The following is a 21,890-nucleotide window of genomic DNA, read 5'->3' as shown; positions in this document are numbered from 1 at the left end:
ATGGGTATTGAAAAAGCAGAATGAAATACAATATGAATACGAGTGGCTGAAATATATGCAAATTCATGATCTTTTTAGATTAGATAAGAAAAATTATGGTTTTAGAGAGGAAAAAAATGAAATGGAAAATGTTTGGGAGAGTGGAGGGGGAACAAATATCTCTCAAATGTACAAAGTGTTGTTAAAATGGTATACGGAAGATGAAACTGTGAAAGAGCAAATGATAAAATGGGCAATAAATATGAACAAGGAAGTGTCTATGGAAACCTGGGAGTATTTGTGGAAAAATTCCATTAAGATATCGACATGTACCAATGTTAGAGAGAAGTTATAAAATGATGTATAGATGGTACATGACTCCAAAGAAAATTGCAAATATGAACCAGAATATGTCAAATAAATGTTGGAAATGTAAGAACCATGAGGGCTCATTTTACCATATGTGGTGGACTTGTGAGAAAGCTGTAGACTTTTGGACAAAAGTCCACATTGAAATGCAAAAAATACTGAAATGCTCTTTCAAAAAAGCACCGGAAATTCTGCTTTTGGGACTTAAAATGGAAGAAGTCAATACGACTAAAAAGACTTTACTCTGGTACTTAATAACAACAGCGAGAATGATTTATGCACAATGCTGGAAAACAGAGAAAGTACCAGAGATTGGAGACTGAATACAAAAAGTTCTGTTCATGGCTGAAATGGATAAAATTACAAAAAAGTTGAATAACAAAGAAGAAGACGTGTTTTTTGAAGAATGGAGTGACTTTAAAATATATCTGGAAAAGAACTGGGATGTGAAACAAAATTTAATATGTTTAGATCAATATTAAGTCAAATGATGTTATCTTGAGATTGTAACAATAAGAAAATGATATAATGGGTGAAGTATAGCAAGGTGGAGTTGGGGGGGAAGCATTGCGGGAAGCCACAGAGGGGAAGGGAGGAAACAGGAATGGGGTAAACAATGGAAAAGTGTAAATGATTGAATGTCAAATGTCGAATTCCTATGAAAATAAAAACTTTGTTTACCAAAAAAAGAAGAAGAATAAGCACCTATTTTTTAAAATGCCTGCATGTAGGGGAATAACATGTCCAAGAGAAGATGGGGCTAAAGCTTTCTCTCTGAAATAGTAATTTTCTATCTGCAAAAAATGCTGTTGAAACTATTACATGAGGATTTTAGGTGACGTCTTCTAAAGTAAACACACCTGTACTGGGTGTTGAGTTAGTGGTGATAGTGGACCCTGCTGTAGTAGAGGCAGAAGGAACACTGGAGTTTGCCACAGGCATACTAGACCCAGGAACAGCAGTGCTTGATCCTGGTGCAATAGTGGAGCCAGCTGTTGTAGAGGCAGAAGGACCACTGGGGTTTGCCGCAGGCATACTTGACCCAGGAAAAGCAGCGCTTGATCCTGGTGCAAAAGTGGAGTCAGCTGTGGTAGAGGCAGAAGGACCACTGGGGTTTGCCGCAGGCGTAGTTGACCCAGGAACAGCAGTGCTTGAGCTTGTTGCAATAGTGGAGCCAGCTGTGTTAGAGGCAGAAGGACCACTGGGGTTTGCTGCAGGCGTACTAGACCCAGGAACAGCAGTCCTTGAGCCTGGTGCAATAGTGGAGCCAGCAGTGGTAGAGGCAGAAGGACCACTGGAGTTTGTCACAGGCATACTTGACCCAGGAAAAGCAGCGCTTGATCCTGGTGCAAAAGTGGAGTCAGCTGTGGTAGAGGCAGAAGGACCACTGGGGTTTGCCGCAGGCGTAGTTGACCCAGGAACAGCAGTGCTTGAGCTTGTTGCAATAGTGGAGCCAGCTGTGGTAGAGGCAGAAGGACCACTGGGTTTTGATGCAGGCGTACTAGACCCAGGAACAGCAGTGGTTGAGCCTGGTGCAATAGTGGAGCCAGCTGTGGTAGAGGCAGAAGGACCACTGGGGTTTGCCGCAGGCGTACTTGACCCAGGAACAGCAGTGCTTGAGCTTGGTGCAAAACTGGAGCCAGCTGTGGTAGAGGCAGAAGGACCACTGGGGTTTGATGCAGGCATACTAGACCCAGGAACAGCAGTGTTTGAGCTTGGTGCAATAGTGGAGCCAGCTGTGGTAGAGGCAGAAGGACCACTGGGGTTTGATGCAGGCATACTAGACCCAGGAACAGCAGTGGTTGAGCCTGGTGCAATAGTGGAGCCAGCTGTGGTAGAGGCAGAAGGACCACTGGGGTTTGATGCAGGCGTACTAGACCCAGGAACAGCAGTCCTTGAGCCTGGTGCAATAGTGGAGCCAGCTGTGGTAGAGGCAGAAGGACCACTGGGGTTTGATGCAGGCGTACTTGACCCAGGAACAGCAGTGCTTGAGCCTGGTGCAATAGTGGAGCCAACTGTAGTAGAGGCAGAAGGAGCACTGGAAGTTGCTGCTAGAGCACTCGACAGAGGCGCAGCAGGGGTACTGGAACCTAACACAGGAGTGGTTCCTGCCAAATACAAAGAAAATATAGGAAAATATTTAGAAAGTGTAACTGTCTTTACCTTGCCCTGAATTTCTATGTGTAGATAGATATCCTTCCTTTTAGCATCTGCTTTGCTGGTGAACTTTTCCACACATGTAATATGTTCCAGGTTCATTGCCGTTTGACAGCAGTTTTTTTTCCCCCTCCTGCTTCCCACAGCATTGTGTTGCATTCATTCATCTCCTGGGGTTTGTCTGGCTTTCCTCTGATATTTCCCATCTGTGCTTTACTATGAACTTTTGGGAAGCATCACCACAAAGCCTGGGTGACTGCTGTATGGGCAGGACAGTTAAGATGTTATCAGTCCCCCTACATGGCTACTATTTCCCCTGCCCCAGTCGCTATAGCAGCCATTTCCCTTCCTGTCACCAGAAAAAAATTTTTTAAAAAATGATAGTTGAATATTGTTATATTGTATAATGTTTAACAGAAGGTCTACCAGGTTTGCAGAATTCCAAACTTTCTTTCTTTTTTTGGTCAGTTTCTATCCCCTTTTGGCTTGGGGGATATAAATGAAAAGTGGTATGGGGAGGGGGGAAATGGCCTCTGTCGGGGGTCTGGGGCAGTGAAAATGTGGGGAAATCTATGTAGGAGCTCCATTGCCACTGTGCTATATTGGCAGCTGCAGCCACCCAAACCTGTTTCCATGTGGAGGACACCACAGTGAAGAAAGCTAGGATAGATTAAAACCCAGAACAATCAGGCAGCATGCTGGGTAAATGCTTATCGTTGACCTGAGGAGTACTTCATTGCTCAGAATACTGAACCGTGCTCCCATTTTGGCTTTTAGCATTATTGCTTAGCTGTAACATGGGAAGTTCTCCTTTGACAGGATGTATGACATGGGAAGGAACTCCCCACCCCCACCCGTCACACCTGCTCCTAAGATTCTGTGCTCAGGCAATCGAGATTCTAAGCTAAGACAGCTAAATTCTGCAACCTGCGTAAATTAAGAAAGTTAATCAAATGTGTGCATTGACTGCTGCTTTTCGTAGTTTCTGCCGTAATTTCCACGACTTTGCCTACATTCTTCTGAGTTTGCTATGGGGCAGGAATTTTGAATGCTACTTGAGACTTTTTTTCAAGTACCCTTCTGACTCCTGAGATTTCAGCAGGGATTACTCACACATTTTCTTCACGGTAGGGATGCCAGCCTCCAGGTGAGACCTGGGGATCCCCCAGAATTCCAGTTCCTCTCCAGAGTACAGAGATCAGTTCCTCTGGAGAAAATGGGTGCTTTGGAGGGTGGAATCTATGGGACTGTACCCCACTGAGGTCCCTGTCCTCCTCAGGCTCCACCCCCAAATCTCCAGGAATTTACCATCCTGGATCTGGCAAAACAACCACAACCACCCCCACCCCCTGCTGGTGGCCGGGAAGGATCTGGCAGCCCTACTTCCCAGCCACAAATACTAGGAACTTCTTTCCCAAAGTGATAGATGATTTCTATGGTCAATACTGCATTGTGCCTTTTTCCTGCAGTCCAGCAATACCACAGTGTGCGCACACACGGCCCTGCCCATACCTGAACCCTGAGTGCTGCACACTCCCTAATGTGGGAGAGCCAACCTTGTTCTCTTCTGAAACATATCGAGTTTCAAGTATTGTGAAAACTTTCCTGTGAGATTTTCTGCTTTCTTTTTGAAATGGCATCTCGTCTTAATCTTTGTTTGTTTAGTGTTACATTCATTCTTAGAGGGTTAAACATTCCTGAAAACAAAGTGAGAGGACTAATGATCCTAGAAACATGGTTAATACAGACCTTTGCAGTTAGACTCTGTCCTCTTGGGGTCCTGAAAGTGCATCCCAACATGGTGGTGGTGGCGGCGGCAGCTAATAGCACAGGAGTGACTGGGAACAGCACTCATGCCTGACTATTCCCATGCCACTCCCTAGTGCTGTTGCCCCATTTCTGCTCCTCCCCTTTTTCTTGTCGCATCTGTGCAAAAGCCTAGATGCAACAGCAGTTTCATCAAGCGAGGGTTGCCAGTGCCAGCTGCACACCAAGAGTCGGAGATGTCCTGTCCCTCAGCTCCTGTTGCCTGCCACTGCTCAGCTGGGGGGAGGGAATTCAGGGTGAAATGGGAGGGGGTTAGGGCTGCCAGATCCCCCAGGGAGGTGGGGATTTGCCCACTCTAGGCCCCCCTGACCCACCGGCCTGGATCCGGTTGGTGGGGAGAACCCTGCCCCCAAAGTGCCTGGATCAGGCTGACATGCTCGGCACAATGACATCACCCAGAGGTGACATCATTGCACTGGACATGTTGCCGGGGGGGGGATGCTCTAGCATTTGGCCTGAAAACTCTATGGTATCAGAGAAGTGCACACTTCTCTCCCATCCTCCCCCCTGCTGGAAAGAGGTAGGGACCTGGCAACCCTAGAGGGCTCTATCAGCATCCCTGCCATGATGACATTGCTTCCTATATGACCTGGAAGTTATGTCGTCACTCCTGATGACTCTCTTGTGTTTGTCCCAAACTCTGGGTTTGGGGGCCAATGCTAGACCATCACCCTGGGGAGATAACGTCATTTCTGAGTCATACCAGAAGTGATGTCATTGTACTGGAGGGTTTCTGATGGAACCCCCATGCAAATTCCCAACTCCCCAGCCCCACCAGTTGTCAGGTCATGGGCAGCTCTATATCAGGCCCCCACATGGCCCAGAATGCCTTTCCCCTAACTTTCCCTGACAAGGTGTGGTATAGCACTACAGCATGGTTTAGTAGAGAATGGGGAATGGCCCTTTAAAGGACTAAAAGAAGGGGAAAGTGCACAGAAGTGAGCTGCCCTGTGCTATTTTGAAAGGGAAGCTTAACAAGGTGTGGTATAGCTTAAGATGTGGTAACAAGGTGTGGATGCTTAACAAGGGTCCCTGCCACACGGCAGGGAATTAGGTGCTAGTACCGCGGCTAAAGTGAGCCGCGGCAAAGTTGGGACGGCGCGGCGGGATCTCACAGACCCCCCGAGCCGCGTCGCAACGCTCCCCGGCACGATCAGATGCCGGGGAGAACGCGGCGGTGGGAAGGGGAGCCTGGCGAACTGCGCATGCTCACACATGCGCAGTTCGGCCAGGAGCCGGGGATGCGCCGGCGCAAGGACGCGCCGGCGATCCCACGGCCAGCGTTGCTGCGGCCCTTCGGAAAGAACCACCTCGGGAGGTGGTTCTTTTTTGCCGTGGAGCAATGCTGGAAGGGACGGAAGCGGGACGGATCCGGCACGCTCCCCAGATGTTGAGGTGGGATCGTGCCGGTTTGCTCCGCTCCCGTTCCGTCCCGCTCCCGGCCCAAATGGGCTCGTATGAACGGGGCCAAGGTGTGGTATAGCACTACAGCATGGTTTAGTAGAGAAGGGGGAATGGCCCTTTAAAGGACTAAAAGAAGAGGAAAGTGCAGAGAAGTGAGCTGCCCTGTGGTATTTTGAAAGGGAAGCTTAACTCCTGATATACCTCCACCATGAACACTCCTCCACAGCCACTCGGCCAAATTAAAACAGGTTTATTTTTAACCTGGTTGAAAGGGAAAACCCCCAAAGACACCAGAAGTCATGTTCAGAATGTTCAGACGATGTCATTTCCATTTTTGTGCAGGAAGTGCTGTCACATCTTGGCATGGTGCTAAACAGCCCCCCCCCCATTTCTCCCTGTCAGCCTGTCAAATGGTGGTGGAGAATGATGGAGGTCCAAGCCAACAGGTCTCCTCCTATAGAAGGAGACCTGATGCCCCCTTTAACATAGGGGATATCTGCTTTCCATACAGAGAAAAATCTGCCTGTGGAAGCAACCTTAGTCTTTATTGTTTTCAATATTGTAGCTTGGTTTGATGATCTTCTGTTCCTGGCAGCTGTTGTGCCGGTGCAGCTTCACTCAATGCTATCCCATCCATACCAATCATGCATACATGCTCAGTGAGGCGGGGGGCGGGGGAGGATAAAACTATTGGAGTGGTAGTGGAAGGGTAAACTTTCCCCATCATGATCTGCACTGTGTGTTATTAGTGCAGAACTAAGTGGCGACTAGGCTTACCAGGTCTCCTGCTATGTGTCCCCTCCATTGCCCACTGGTGCCTCAAAGACCAGTGGGGGAAATTTGGGGTACTGGAAACCATAGAATTTTGGCGAATCCTAAAGTGTCACTCCTGACATCATGACATCACTTCTGGATTCTACCAGATTTGACGTTGTACACCAGCATCAAAATGGCGGACCTATCCCTCCTCCATATTCCCTCTGGGCCGCCAGGTGGAGGCCTGGCCTCACTAGTGGTGACAATTAGGCTGATATACTTAATTAAGAGAAAGAATGTGATCTTGTGTATGTGACATTATGCTCATGTACTCACATGCAATCATCTTTGTAATAAGGACATAAGAAGACCCCTGCTTGATCAGGTCAGTGGTGCATCTAGTCCAGCATTGTTTCTCACAGTGGCCAACTGTTATATCAAGCATGTAGGTATTAAGTTTATTCCTGCAGGAGCGCACAGGAGCAGAGCTCCGGCAGTAAGGAGCCCAGGGGGCGGGCACATGCAACAAGCCCCACCCCCTGCTCCCAGCAGCCCTCAGTCAGAGCAAGAAGCAGTCAGGTAAGTTGCAGAGCCCCCCAGCCCAAAACAGTCCAGTGGCACCTTTAAGACCAAGTTTTGTTCAGGTACAAGCTCTCCCTCCTCTGTGACGACAGATCTGCACGTCCCCCCCCCCAAAAAAGCTAGCAATCCAAAACAGTCCAGTGGAGCCTAAGCGGTGGGTGTTGCCTTCTGACACACTTCCGGTGACATCAGGGGGTGTGGCATATGCAAATAAGTTAACCTAATGAGTTATGCTAATGAGCTCCTGCACCTCTTTTTCTACGAAATGACCCCTGTTTATTATAGATCTTAAAACAGGAAAAATAACTACAGCATATCTTGGTAAATCAACCTAGGCCAGGGCCAAATCTCCCTGTTTCCTGTCCCCCTCTCCCCAGAGGCAGTTCTTCCATTCCTGTAGTTTACAGCAACTGCTAAATTTATTCTTTTTTATTTATTTACATTATTTATAGTCTGCCTTTCTCACTGAGACTCAAGGTGAATTACACAGTGTAAATCAATACAGTCAACAGGATGGGACATCAAATAAACAATGCAATAAATTTGGATGGGAGAAAAATGAAAACAAGGTCTGCTATAGCAATGTACAGCTAGAGCCCGAGGATCAATTCACTTAGAATCATAGAGCTGGAAGAGACCTCCAGGGTCATCTAGTCCAACCCCTTGTACAATGCAGGAAATTCACTTAAACGTAGGCCTTCCTGGCTGTCTGCCACATCCCACCACCCCAGCCCCTGTCCTCGCACAATGGATTGGTAGAAGTAATGCTCTAGGACTCCCCTCAAACTCTATAGTAAAAACTATAGAGTTTGGGAGAATTCCTAGGGACAGGGGTATCTGAAGGACTTTCTTTTCCCATACGTTCCTGCCCAGGAATTAAGATCGCAGGGAGAGTCCCTTCTGGCTGTTCCACCAATCAAAGAAGCTCATCTGACAAGTACACAAGAGAGAGCCTTTTCAGTGGCAGCCCCACAATTATGGACCAACCTCACCAGGGGTCATTTCGTAGAAAAGGAGCTAGGGGAACTCATTAGCATAACTCATTAGCATATGCCACACCCCCTGACATCAGGAGCCCGGCGGTGGACCTGCAAGGCCGGCGGGAGTGCGAGGAAGCCCCGCGAAGGCCCTCCCTGGCCCCAGGCAGGCAGGGGTGGGGAGAGGCGGGGAGGAAGCAACTTACCCTCCCTCTTCTCCTGCCTCCTCCTGGCTGAATGAGGGCCGGAAGCGGGGCGGCCGGAAGCAAGGGACGGGGCTTCGTCGTGTGCCCCGCCCCCTCGCACCTCACCCGGGGGAACTGTGATCCCCCGCGATCCCCCCCGAAATGACCTCTGAACCTCACTAGGTAGGTGCAGCTGGCCCCCTCGCTGTCGATCCTCAGGAGGCAGTTGAAGACTTATTTAGGACTGCATATGACTTAGTTTTTATTTATTGGCAGTCATAATTGGTGTGATTAAATAATTACTTTTTATGGGTTCTTATAATTACTGGTTTTTGTTTTTTATGTTTTATTTATATTTTAAGCCACCTTGAGTTCTGCAAGGGAGAAAGGCACGAATAAAGGTTTTAAATAAATCAACAAATACATTTGAAATCCTTTCTTACCTTTCAAGGTGAGGCACAAAGGCAAAATAATCCATAAAGCATATTTGGGAAGTTTTCGTAGGTTGTCCATTGGAGCGATGGAAGACTTCAGTGAAGTGTGATGCTCTGGAATCTCTGTTCCTATTCACACACTTTGTCACAAAATGAGTGTCATTACTACATTGCCGCTTTATAAAGGTGGGTAAGATCAAATGTATGCCACTTCGGGGGAAGAAGGTGTGGCTCACATAATTCATGTCATTTTGATAAGTCCATTAATGGGTAGGGCTGAACATGAGTATTCAGAAGAGCATGCATGATTAATCTTCCTCAGTAGGATTCATGACAAAAGCAGCAAGGTATTCCTTTTCAGCAAAAGGAGTGGAATACTTTTACAGCCAAGGAGAAACTGTTTATTTGGTTCTTTTTCATCCTTTGAGATCAAGTGTGAACCATTCAATTCCAAATATAAAACTAATGTGTACAGAATAACAAATCAAATATCTCACAAACTCTCGATACTGGCTACATACCAGAATGATGTACCAGTCAACATGCAGAGAGAGAGAGATTAGATTAGCTGCTACTGGACAGGGCAGGATAAAACCCCTTTTTTTCTAAGCAGCAGCAGAGCTGCACAATCTATGTAAACCACCTTTTAGGGCCTTATATTTTGAGGGGCAATCTAGGTACAATTTGTAAAAAACTAAAATTACTAAGTCACCATTTGAGGGGGTAATGTTATGGGGCCCCTTAAATGAAACGTAGTTTAAACCTCTTCAAGTCTTAATTAAGGATGGGCACAAACCAGCACATGAACTAAAGTTTGTTACAAATTTTGGTCAGACTGTGTTACATGAAGCAATGTTTATGAACAAAAGAGCTGCCACTTCGCAACATAGCATGCAATGAAGTAGCTATGAAGACACCTGGAATCCTGTCTTTGATTATTTAGAAGTCAGAGGCATCCTAGCATGGAAAAAAGATTATAGATTTTGGTTCTCTTTTTAACTGTTTTTTTTCCTGTGAAGCTGGTATGCCTTCCCTGGAGAATGAAATGTGTTTATAACTGGATATCTCATTTTAGGTGATTCTCACTGCATCCAATATTTAAAATTTCTGTCCCTTCTATTGATAATGTTAAGGTTATTTCAGTGTATAGTCTCAACTCAACTTCTACTTTTCATGGTCCTTGTATTTCTCCATGGTATGTTAATTTTTTTACAATAAATTATTTTTAACAGAATTTTAAAAACTAAAGCGCCACCACGAGCTTCCACAAATTTTAAGGCAATTTGTGGCAGTTCATGAAAAGCAGAAAGCAGGGTTTTAAATGGCTCTGATTCCACTGCTAAACTACACTTACTGTAAAGAAGTTTTCCTAATATCCTGCCAATCTCTTTCTGCCCGTAATTTAAACCCATTATCACAAGTCTTCTCCTCAGGTCCCAACAGGAACAGCTCCCTGCCTTTCTCTAAATGACAGCCCTTCAAATACTTATGGAGAGCAATCATGTCACCCCACAGCCTCCACTTCTCCAGTCTGAACATTCCCAAGTCCCTCAGCCTTTCCTCATAGGGCTTGGTCTCCAGGCCCCTGATCATCCTCATCGCTCCCTTCTGCGCCCACTCCATTCTGTCCACGTCCCTTTTGAAGTGAAGAGGCCTCCAGAACTGAACATGGTACTCCAGGTGTGGCGTGACCAATGAAGTGTATAGCGGGACTATCACATCTTGTGATTTGGATATTATGCCTCACTTGATACACCCCAAGACCACATTAGCTTTTTTTGCCACTGCATCACACTGACTGCTCATATTTACCCACCTGTACCCCAGAAGTATATTCCCTATCCAGTATGCCTGTTTCTCTTTTTTGTTACCCAGATGTAGAACTCTGCACTTATCCTTGTCACGTGATAGGGAAGTTGGGTTGTCAATGTCCAGGTGGTCCATCCTCCCCACCTACTGCTCCCCAATTTCCAGAAGAAGGCAACCCTATAAATCACAACTAAAAAGCCCCCAGCTTGGGCAGAGAAGGATCACATGCTCCCAAGAGGGTGAGACAGCAAGAGAAATGCAGTTGATACACGGGATCATAGGCAGACTAACGACCAGGATCACATCTCACCAGGTTCCATAGAGCCATATTAACTGTTTCTGGGCCCAACACAAAGGCAAGCCACATGAATTAGGACCAAGGTTGTCATATTTTGGTAGATGGGTAGATTCCCCCCCCCTTTATGGATAGTAACCTTGAATTCTTTGTGATATCTGCTTTTATTCCTTTCTGCTGATAGTTGCCTGGATCCAACCATGTATTTAAAAAGAATAAGTTCCCTTAAGGTTTTTTTTAAATCCCTCCCTCCTATTTCAGCCTAACCAGTCCCCTGAGGCATAACACAGTGGAACCTACAGAGGGAGGGGGGTATTAGCAAAAAAAAACCATCATAGCTCCTTTAGAAAACTTAATTACCTTAATGTGATCAGATCTTTTCTGTATGTGTGTGTCTTTGCCTGGAAGTCACGTTGACCTCTGGTGACTGACCCCTACTGGGGGGCCTGGAGGATAATCGAAGAAATGGCTGCATAAAGCCTGCCCCCGCCTCCTGGCTCTGGTATTCCAAGGAGGTCTCCCATTCAGTTACTAACCACAGTCAACCCTGCCTAGCTTCTGAGATCTGATGAGATTGGGCTTGCTTGGGCTATCCAGGTCAGGGCTACACAGTGAAATCTTATACAGAGCTGGTGGAAAGTACCATCAAGTCGCAGCTGACTTATGGCAACCTCGTAGGATTTTCAAAGCAAGAGATGTTCGGAGGTGGTTTGCCATTGCCTGCCTCTGCATAGCAACCCTCGACTTCCTTGGCGGTCTCCCATCCAAGCACGAATCAGGGCTGACCCTGCTTAGCCTTCCAAGATCTGACAAGATCGAGCTAGCCTGGGCCATCCATGTCAGAGCTATACAAAGTTACTCCAGTTGATTTAAATGGGCTTAGACTACTGCAGTTCCACATTATTTTATTGCCGCTCAATGTTCTGCCTTCTTAAAGTTACTATAAGTCTACACGCTGGCTCTGCCTCGAGCTTCTGTTCTTGCAAGGGCTTGTTATAGACCCCAGGGTTACGTGCTGCTATTGTATCTGTGGGTAAATGAACTCTGATCATTAACACAATCATTGATGGAATCCAGAGCAACTGTTGGAGAAAGGAGAGAGGAGGCTTCCTTATGTGGTTATTGAATTCACACATACACAAAGAATATCCACTCCACACACAAATCAGAAAGGAGGAAAAGCTGACAAATATCCAGAGGTGAATAGAAGTGATGTGACTTACTGAGGTCATACCTAGTTCAGAGCTGACATCTAAGAAATATACTGAAGAAGGAAGAAATATATATCCTTCCTTGTAGCTGAGACATTGCCTTGCTCACTCATTAGTTTCTCTTAATAATATCCCTGTAAGACCATTTTTTCCTGACTGACAAGTGATTTGCGACAGGCTTGCCCTGATCTTCCACCAGATCAGGAAGGAGAGCTGCACCCTAGGGAGGGCATGGGAAGACGGATGTCTGGGGGCTAAGACATCTGGCACCACCTCAAAACCAGATCCAGCCAAGTCGCAAAGGAAACCAATCATAGGGAGCGGGGAAACAAAGGGACAAATTAGACATGAGGTTGGAAGATTCAGGAATGGATCTGCCACAGATACTTCTCGATTAAAACAGCCAGAAAAATTACACAGTATAGAAGATACTGAAGGACAGCTGTGATAGTTGTGCTAGAATCAAAGACACATTATAATACAATCAAAGTGGAGTGCATACTGACATATTTTAAATAGAAACCATTATGAAGTGACAAGCACGTTACTTTATAATACAAAAGGCTGTAATAGCTGTTACATGGAGTAAAATGCTAAAGTGCAGAAATAGTTAACGACTTGCTCCGGAATGTCCAGTGTCGTTTCGATGTTTCTTCTTCTGAAAAAAGTTTTGTATACAACTTTTTCCAGTTCTTGTCTACAGTAATTGATACAGAATCTGATGATTGTATTCTGCCCAACTAGAATTTTCCTCGCAATTGCGCTGTGATTTGTTTTTTAAGCCCCCAGAGGGGATTTTTTTTATTGCATTTTTCTATAAACTACAACAGAAAAAAGGGAGGGGAAAACTACATCTATGGGAGAAAGGAAAGGAAAGCAAACTAAAAACCCAAGTATAGCAGATCATTACAACAGCTTGTATCAGTGTTAGTCTAAAGTGCTATGATTACATTGAACATAGTCAATCAAGCTATATTATTTCTTTAAAACCATTTTAACTGTTAAAGTTAAAAGCATCATTAACAATAAAAAAGCTTTAAGGCAACATTCAGAGTTCTTCAGCCTTCATTTTGTTTTGTCTTTTCTAATCCTTAATTGGTATTCTCATTTAGGGACTGCCGCCACCTTTTTGAAGACAGAGTCCTCATTGGAAGTAGCAGAATCCATTTCATCACTAGGCTTGCTGTCTTCTTCTTCTTCCTTGCTGTCCACACCGGAGTCTCCCAGTTGCAGTCTCAGGAACTCTCGTGCTTTAGAAACAGAGTCAATCTTTTCTTTTTTATCCTGCAGTTTGAAAATGACACCTTCGGGGGTCAACCATCTGTAAGGAATACTGTTCGTTTGTCAAAATGAAATCAAGTCTATACTTCTTCCTCTTCTTTCTTATTTCAAATGGAATATCTTTTAAAATCCTGATAATATTGCCTCCAATTTTTAAGGGCATACCTGTAGTTGCTTTCAGGATTTGATCCCTCACATGTCTCTTCGAGAATCTAACCATTATCTCCCCAGGCAGATTATTTTTCTTGATATAAATGGAATAGGTTCTATAAACCACATCCATTTCACTTGCAAGGTATTCCGCTTTTAAATCTCTAACTGGGGCTAGACAATTGTGCTGTGATTTGGATTAAGAAATATGTAATCATCAGATTCTGTATCAATTACTGTAGACAAGAACTGGAAAAAGTTGTATACAAAACTTTTTTCAGAAGAAGAAACATCGAAACGACACTGGACATTCCGGAGCAAGTCGTTAACTATTTCTGCACTTTAGCATTTTACTTCATGTAACAGCTGTTAAAGCCTTTTGTACTTTATTTAACATGCTTGTCACTTTATAATGTTCTCTATTTAAAATATGTCAGTATGCACTTCATTTTGATTGTGTTATAATGTGTTTTTGATTCTAACACAGATACTTTTCGGGCTTACTAAAAGCGCTGGGGTGCCCTGGTCTATAATGGAACTATGTCATGGGGGGAGGGGGAATTAGGGTTTCCAGGTTCCCCTTGGCCACTGGCAGGGGTTGGGGGTAGGTAAGATTGCCAGATCCAGGTTGGGAAGCTCCTGGAGATTTGGGGATGGATCCTGGAGAAAATGGCTCCTTTGAATACTATGGCATTATATGCAGCTGAGGTCCCTCCGCTCTCCAAACCATGCCCTGCCCGAGCTCCACCTTCTCCAAATCTCCAGGTATTTCCCAATCCAGAGTTGGCAACCCTACGATTACCTGGAATTAGAATTGATCTCCAAGTGACAGAGATGAGTCCCCCTGGAGAAAATGGCTGCTTTGGAGGATGGAATCTATGGAATTATACCTTGCTGAGATCCCTCCCTTCCTCCAATCCCACCATTCCCAGGCTTCACCCCCAAATCTCCAGGTATTTCCCAACCCAGAGTTGGCAACCCTAGCAAAGAACATAAGAACATAAGAGAAGCCAATGTTGTATCAGGCCAATGGCCCAACTAGTCCAACACTCTGTCACACAGTGGCCAAAAATACCAGGTGCCATCAGGCGGTCCAGCAGTGGAGCCAAGACACTAGAAGCCTTCCCACTGTTGCCCCCTCCAGCACCAAGAATACAGTGCATCACGTTCCCCAGCCTCAGAGTTCCTATCTATAAGGTAAAGGTAAAGGTTCCCTTGCTCAAAAGGCAGTCAAATCCGACTCTAGGGTTGCAGTGCTCATCTCGGTTTCAAAGCCAAAGAGCCAGCGCTGTTCGAAGACGTTTCCGTGATCATGTGGCTGGCATGACTAAACACCAAGGTGCATGGAATGCTGTTACCTTCCCACTGAAGTGGTACCTATTTATCTACTTGCAATTTCTTGCTTTCGAACTGCTAGGTTGGCAGGAGCTGGAACTAGAGACGGGAGCTCACTCAGTCATGCAGCAACTCGGGCTGGGCTGCAGGCAGGCGCCGCCGAGTGGCCCGGGCGCGGGAGGAGGGGGCATCCCAGGGGGCTTCGCTCAGGATGGACGCCCCCTCCTCCCGCGCCCGGGCCACTCGGTGGCGCCTGCCTGCAGCCCAGCGCGCGCGGGGCTTCTTTAAAGCCGTGACCAGGCGAGTAGGTGCCTTCGGACTCTCCCCTCGCCGCGCTCTGGCCGCTCTTCTGCCACCTCCTGCGCCTCAGTGCGGCTGACTCGAGGGGGGCGAAGAGAGGCGGGCTGGCGCGTCGCTGCTGATCCCGACTGCACCAGCCAAGCCCCCCGGGGAGCAGAGGATCGGGAGGGAGGGGTGGGGGTGGAGCTGCCAAGTGGATGGGCTGTGTGTGTGTGTGTGTGGGATCCACTCATGCCCAGCCCTTGGCTCCCCCTCCCCCGCTTATTGCTGCCGCCTCGCGGAAGGGGAAAGAAGGAGCCTGTCAGGCTCCGCCCGGCCAGTCGGAGCTGCGTCTGCCATGCGCGCTCGCTCGCTGGCCTGCCTCCCCCGTCTCGCTTCCGGGTGATGTGTGTGCGGTGCGCACACACACTCCGCCCCCCTTTCCCCAGGGCCCCCAACAGGGAAGGGGTTAGCTACGGCCCTGACCTTATGGCTAATAGCCACTGATGGACTTCTGCTCCTTATGCTTATATAATTCCCTCTTGAAGCCGTCCATGCTTGTAGCTGCCTCCATCTCCTGTGGCAGTGAATTCCATGTGTTAATCACTCTTTGGGTGAAGAAGTACTTCCTTTATCTGTTCTAACGCGACTGCTCAGCAATTTCATTGAGTGCCCACGAGTTCTTGTATTGTGGGAAAGGGAGAAAAGTACTTCTTTCTCAACCTGCTCTATCCCATGCATAATCTTATAAACTTCGGTCATGTCACCCCTCAGCCGTCATTTCTCCAAGCTAAAGAGCCCCAAGCATTTTAACCTTTTTTTCATAGGGAAAGTGTTCCAACCCTTTTATCATTCTAGTTGCCCTTTTCTGCACTTTTTCCAAGGCTATAATATCCTTTTTGAGGTGTGGTGACCAAAACTGTACACAGTACTCCAAATGAGGTTGATTTATACAGGGGCATTATGATATTGGCTGATTTGTTTTCAACTCTCTTCCTAATAATCCCCAGCATAGCATTGGCCTTTTTTATAGCAGTTGCACACTGTCTCGACATTTTCATTGAGTTAACTACTAGAACTCCAAGATCTTTCTCTTGGTCAGTCTCTGCCAGTTCGGACCCCATCAATGTGTATTTATATTTAGGATTTTTGGCTCCAATGTGCACTACTTTGCACTTGGCCACATTGAACCCCATTTGCCACGTTGACGCCCACTCGCCCATCCTCGACAGATCCCTTTGGAGTGCCTCACAATCCTCCCTGGTTCCCACCACCCTGAACAACTTCGTGTCATCTGCAAATTTAGCCACTTCACTGCTTACTCCTAACTCAAAATCATTAATAAACAAGTTAAAAAGCATCGGACTGAGTACTGATCCCTGTGGTACCTCACTGCTTACCAGCCTCCACTGAGAACATTTCCCATCCTGACCTCTGGAAAAATTGGGGAGGAGGGTGAACCCAGCCTGCACTGAATCTGCAACCCAGATTAGCATCCTACCCCCACATCCACTTTCAAAAACCACGCAAAAAATCCCATCATGTTGACAGAGCCTTAGATCTTGTATAGAAATAAGCCACCTACTTATTGTATTTCAGCCACTCCAACATACCCAGTCTTTGTGTAGTGGTTTCAGTGGAACTACACCAGCCTAAATCTATTCAAGTATTGTATTGAAATGCTGGTGGAGCTGAAATGACTTTACTCATTTTCTCAAAGTTCTGTGAATTTTAATATTTTCCGTGTCTTGACAATATATACATGCAAGCATATCTGAATAAATAATATTTGCATCTTATTATATTTCTTTCCAAGCGTTTGTGTCCCAGTCCTGCTGTTTGTTACATATGATTAAGTCCTATACATATGATTAAGGCCTATATATGCTTCCTCGGGAGTATGTCCTACTGAGTTCATTGGGTTTTGCTCTCAAGCAAGCATGCCGAAGATTTATTTTTTTAATTTTCAAGCCACTTTTCTCCCCAGAGGGAGCCAAAGTGGCTCACAAAAAAGCACCAGTTACAAAGACAAACAAATCTGTGGTGATCCAGGCAGAGGTCAATTTGGGGGGGATCGCGGGGGATCGCAGTTCCCCCGGGTGAGGTATGGGGGGCGGGGCACATGATGAAGCCCCACCCCCTGCTTCCAGCCGCCCCGCTTCCGGCCCTCATTCAGCCAGGAGGAGGCAGGAGAAGAGGGAGGGTAAGTTGCTTCCTCCCCGCCTCTCCCCACCCCTGCCTGCCTGGGGCCAGGGAGAGCCTTGGCGGGGCTTCCTCGCACTCCCGCCGGCCTTGCATGTCCACCGCCGGGCCCCTGATGTCAGGGGGTGTGGCATATGCTAATGAGTTATGCTAATGAGTTCCCCTAGCTCTTTTTCTACGAAATGACCCCTGGATCCAGGTCTGCCAAGCTGTCTCTCACAGGTCCCAAGGCACGAACCATGCTCTAAGAGCCATGCTTGTGCCTTTGGCGTCACCTGGGTTAAATATCTGCAGGAAGAGGAGAAAGAAAGTCAACTAGATGGAATTCAGCCAAGGCTAGCTTGATGCCAGCAAGCCTGCAGGATCCCTCTGCCAAGAATGCCTCTGCCCCTGCCCAGCCTAAATACCTGCAGGAAATAAGGGGGGGGGGGTGTTCAGCTAAAAAGAACTCGGCTTCTGCTAGCTTGTACCAGCCCCGGCAAACTGGAAGGCTCCTCCTCACTTTCCCCTTGGCTACACCTCATTGAAAACAGTGGGGCTGTTTATTATTATTATTCATGACCTGAAATAGGCACACGTCTCAAAGCTAGATTGACAAGGACCACCAAAATTGAATAGCAACAGTGAATGCCCCTCCCCAAGTATCTTTTCTCTCACAAGTTCTGCTCATGATTGTCTGTTCCCTCTCCCCATGCATCCCCCATTGTCCCTGACACTCCCATTCCCCCAGTCAGCATCCTCAATGGATAAGCAGGCTGTTGCTGTGTATCTCCAGCTGTTGCTGTTATCTCCTAGCATGTTGCCATGCCCCAGTTGTGCTTTTCAGGCAGCCTTCTCCTGGTGGTTACTTTCACTTAGATGTTCGATTTAGTGACAGTTAGGTTGCAGGTGTTCTCTGTGGTGGGTCCACTCCTCTGGGAGGCCCAACCAGAGTGGATGAGGCAGGTGTCTTCACTAGCTGCAATCAGGAAGGTAAGACTGTTGTGTTCCAGAGGGTATTTAGTCTCTTTGACTGTATTTTAAACGGTGTATCGTCTTTCAAGTTGTTTGAGTCCTATGACTGTGTCCTTGCAGCTTTGTTGTCTTGTTAATCACCTTGATTTTTGGCAGATGCGTTTCCCAGCAGCAGAACAAAGTTTGAGTCCAGTGGCCCCTTTAAGACCAGTAAAGGTTTATTCGAGGTATAAGCTGTCGTGTGCATGCACAGAAGTGTGCTTGCACAAGAAAGCTTATACTTGTATCAAACATTGTTGGTCTTAAAGGCCACCCCTGGACTCAAACTTCGTTCTGCTGCTTCAGACCAACACGGCTATCCACCTCAATCTTGCTTTCAAGCAAACCAGTTTAGGAATTTTCCCTTAGTCATCATGACTAATTTGTTCATAGTTGGGGTCATGGTCTTTGACAACTGATTTTTGAAAGTATTTCATACATATCATGTCAGGATATTTTCCATTTGAAAGTATGGGATAGCTGAAAAGAAACACTGGTCCCTGCCACATGGCAGGGAAAACACTGGCCAAGGTGCGGCTTTTAAAAGCCGCACCAAAAAAGAGACGCCGCGGCGGGATCCCACGATCCCCTGAGCCACGGTGTCGTTGCTCCCCGGCACGATCAGATGCCGGGGAGGAAGAGACAATTGGGAGGGGGAGGCTGCCAAACTGTGCATGCTCGAGCATGCGCAGTACGGCCGGGGGCCGGAGATGCACCGGTGGAAAGACGCGCCGGTGATCCCACGGCCGGCAGTGATGCGGCCTTTCGGAAAGAACCACTTAAGTAGGTGGGGGTTTTTTGCTGCGGGGTTTGGCTGGGAGGGGCGGATTGGGAACGGGCTGAGAATGGTTCCCAGATGTTGCTGTGGGATCGCACCCGTTTGCTGCGGCCCCGATCCGTCCCTTTCCCGGCCCAAAACCTCTACTGTTTTGTATTTGTAGAACACTTTTCAACATTTGATAGTTGACATTGGTCCTTTCTGCACTTGGATCTCATACCTGGTTTTATCAGAGTTCAACTCGTGACACAATACCTTGCATTTATCCCTAGTTATAACAGCATCTGTTTATCCCGGGACAAGTGTGGGGCAAAACTGGGGTGATCTCAACATAATGTGGAAACAAAAAATACCCCGAGATAATTACACGGATGAACTTGAGTGTAGTATAGAATGTAAAAATACCCCGAGATAATTACAGGGGTGAACTCAAGTGTAGTGTAGAATGTAAGTTCGGGGACAGGGTTGAACCAGGATTTAAGGTCTAGTGTGGAATCACCCATGAAGTACTAATCTGCTTCCAAAGACCAGTCTTCCCCCCAAACTCCAGTGGATTTTTGCATTAAAAAATCATAATAGGGATATCGCTGTACTAATGTGCTGTAGCAATATACCTAGTATCAGTTTGAAAACAAACAAAAATCCTTCTAGTGACAAGAGGTAGAAAGGTGGGTGTAAGGGGACATGGGGTGGAGATGGAGCCAGATGTGGGCAGGCAAGTACAGAAATTCTCAGTCCTACCTCAAAGAAGAGACTTTAGAAGAAGAACCTACAGTTCTAGAAAGTGAAGTTAAAGCGGCACTGAAAGCAATTAGATCACCAGGAGCAGGACCAATCCTCCTTTTGGAGTATGCTCTTTGAGGAAAGATCTATTGGGGAACTGCAGAACAGAAGTAGGAAAAATCTGGAAAGGTGACAACTGTATGATGATGTCATGAAGAAACTCAAAAAAGTCCAGTGCAGTATTTTGGGGGGATTTTGGAGGTGGGTGGGTGCAGAGCAAGAGCTCTGTGTGAAAGCAACCAAAATGTTTTAGAAGCCACTTGTCCTAGTGCCCACTGCTGCTGCCTGCAGAAATGGATTCCACCTGCTATGAGTAACATGAAGATACACCTTCTTTTGTTTATCCTGTTACTCAGGCCCTTGTCAGTTCAGTCTGTTTCCTGAAAGGTAACCGAAAAGGTTGAGGGGGGGGGGGAACCAAAACTAAAGTATAATTACTCATGTAGTACTAATGTACAAAATATCATACATAATTTCATTATACATTCAAAAGTGTTAAAATATCATTTAAAAACCACAGTCCTATGATTCTGCATATAAGTACCTGTTCCTAATATAAAGACAAATGTCCAATCATATGCATGCAGCCAGGGCTTTTTTTCTGGAGGAACGCACCGGAACGGAGTTCAAGAACCTCTTGAATAAAATTATTTTTAAAATGTTTAAAAGTTCATGAGTTCTCAGTATACAGACTGAAAACTTCATTTCCCTCTTGAGAGTTCCGGCACCTCTTTTTTTTCTTTTTTCCTTTTAAACAATGCCCTGCATACAGCTTAAAAGATATAAATTATATCCATATACAAGAAGCAATCCCAAACGTGTTTTGGCTAAAAACCTTCCTCAGTGGTAAAATTCAAACTGAGCACTCCATAAATTTAACAAAAATATACATAAAACTCATCTAGGGTTGCCAGGCTCCAGGTGGGGCCTGGAGATCTCCCGCTTTTCCAACCGATCTCCAGCTGACAGAGATCAGCTTCCCTGGAGAAAATGGCTGCTCCGAAGGGTGGACTCTATGGCATTGGACCATGCTGAGGCCCCTTCCCTCCCCAAACCCCACCCTCTCCTGGATCCACCCCCAAAGTCTCCAGGTATTTTCCAAAACAGACCTGGCAACCCCAAACTCATCATACAAAATGGACCAAAAATGAAAGTGGGGAAAGGAGAAAAATAATTATCTATATGTCTATTAAGCAGCAATTTTTAAAAATTATCTATTTATTTTATTCAACTTATACCCCGTCCTCCCCGCAAGCGGGCTCAGGGCGGCTTCCAATAAAATACTAGTTACATTACATTAAAATACATAATATACAAATACCATAAAACATTATGAATACAAAGTGCAGGCGGCAGATTAAAATTCATTTCGATGGTAGGTTGCAGAATCACTTGCCATTGCCCTGATGTCCACCAGTGGCTTCTGTCATCAGTCCATATCGTTGTTAATCCACAGGCCGTGTTGGTGTAATGATCTGCAGTAGCCTGCAGTACCATGAGCCTATAACAGCGGCGGCCCCTACTTAAATGCCTGGCGGAAGAGCTCCGTCTTGCAGGCCCTGCGGAACTGTAAAAGATCCCGCAGGGCCCTGATCTCCTCTGGGAGCTCGTTCCACCAGGTAGGGGCCGCCACTGAAAAGGCTCCGGCCCTGGTGATGGCTAACTTAGCCTCCCTCGGGCCAGGGATGGTCAACAGATTTTGCGACCCCGACCGTAGTGCTCTCTGGGGTATATACGGGGAAAGGCGGTCCCGAAGGTATGTTGGACCCCGGCCATATAGGGCTTTAAAGGTAAGCACCAGCACCTTGAAACGGACTCGGTATGCTATAGGCAGCCAGTGCAGTGTCCTCAGCACAGGCTGGATGTCCTCTCGTCTAGGGAGATCCATCAACAGCCTGGCTGCGGCATTCTGCACCAGCTGCAGCTTCCGGATCCGAGACAAGGGCAGCCCCAAGTAGAGAGCGTTACAGTAGTCTAGTCTCGAGGTGACCATCGCATGGATCACTGTTGCTAGGTCAGCGCGGCTGAGGAAGGGGACCAACTGCCTGATCAGCCTAAGATGATAAAAGGCCGACCTGGCAGTGGCCGCCACCTGGGCCTCCAT

At 46.6% G+C, this 21,890-nt stretch overlaps 1 protein-coding gene across 1 annotated transcript in view; it reads right to left on the bottom strand.

The window, feature by feature from the left end:
- The window catches only part of MUC22 (mucin 22), an 86,902-nt gene that overhangs the window by 9,889 nt on the left and 55,123 nt on the right, over positions 1-21,890 (bottom strand). The window contains exons 5-6 of the mRNA XM_015419427.1: positions 8,680-8,803; positions 1,209-2,456 (exon numbers count right to left, since the gene is read on the bottom strand). Coding sequence (XP_015274913.1) covers positions 1,209-2,456; positions 8,680-8,803 — 1,372 coding nt within the window. The remainder of the gene's footprint in view (positions 1-1,208; positions 2,457-8,679; positions 8,804-21,890) is intronic.

Source organism: Gekko japonicus, unplaced genomic scaffold (genome assembly GCF_001447785.1).
Source record: "Gekko japonicus isolate JY-2015 unplaced genomic scaffold, Gekko_japonicus_V1.1 scaffold554, whole genome shotgun sequence".
Classification (NCBI taxonomy): Eukaryota; Metazoa; Chordata; class Lepidosauria; order Squamata; family Gekkonidae; genus Gekko; species Gekko japonicus.
Note: the sequence above shows the minus strand (reverse complement) of the source record. Positions and strands in the feature narration are given on the sequence as shown.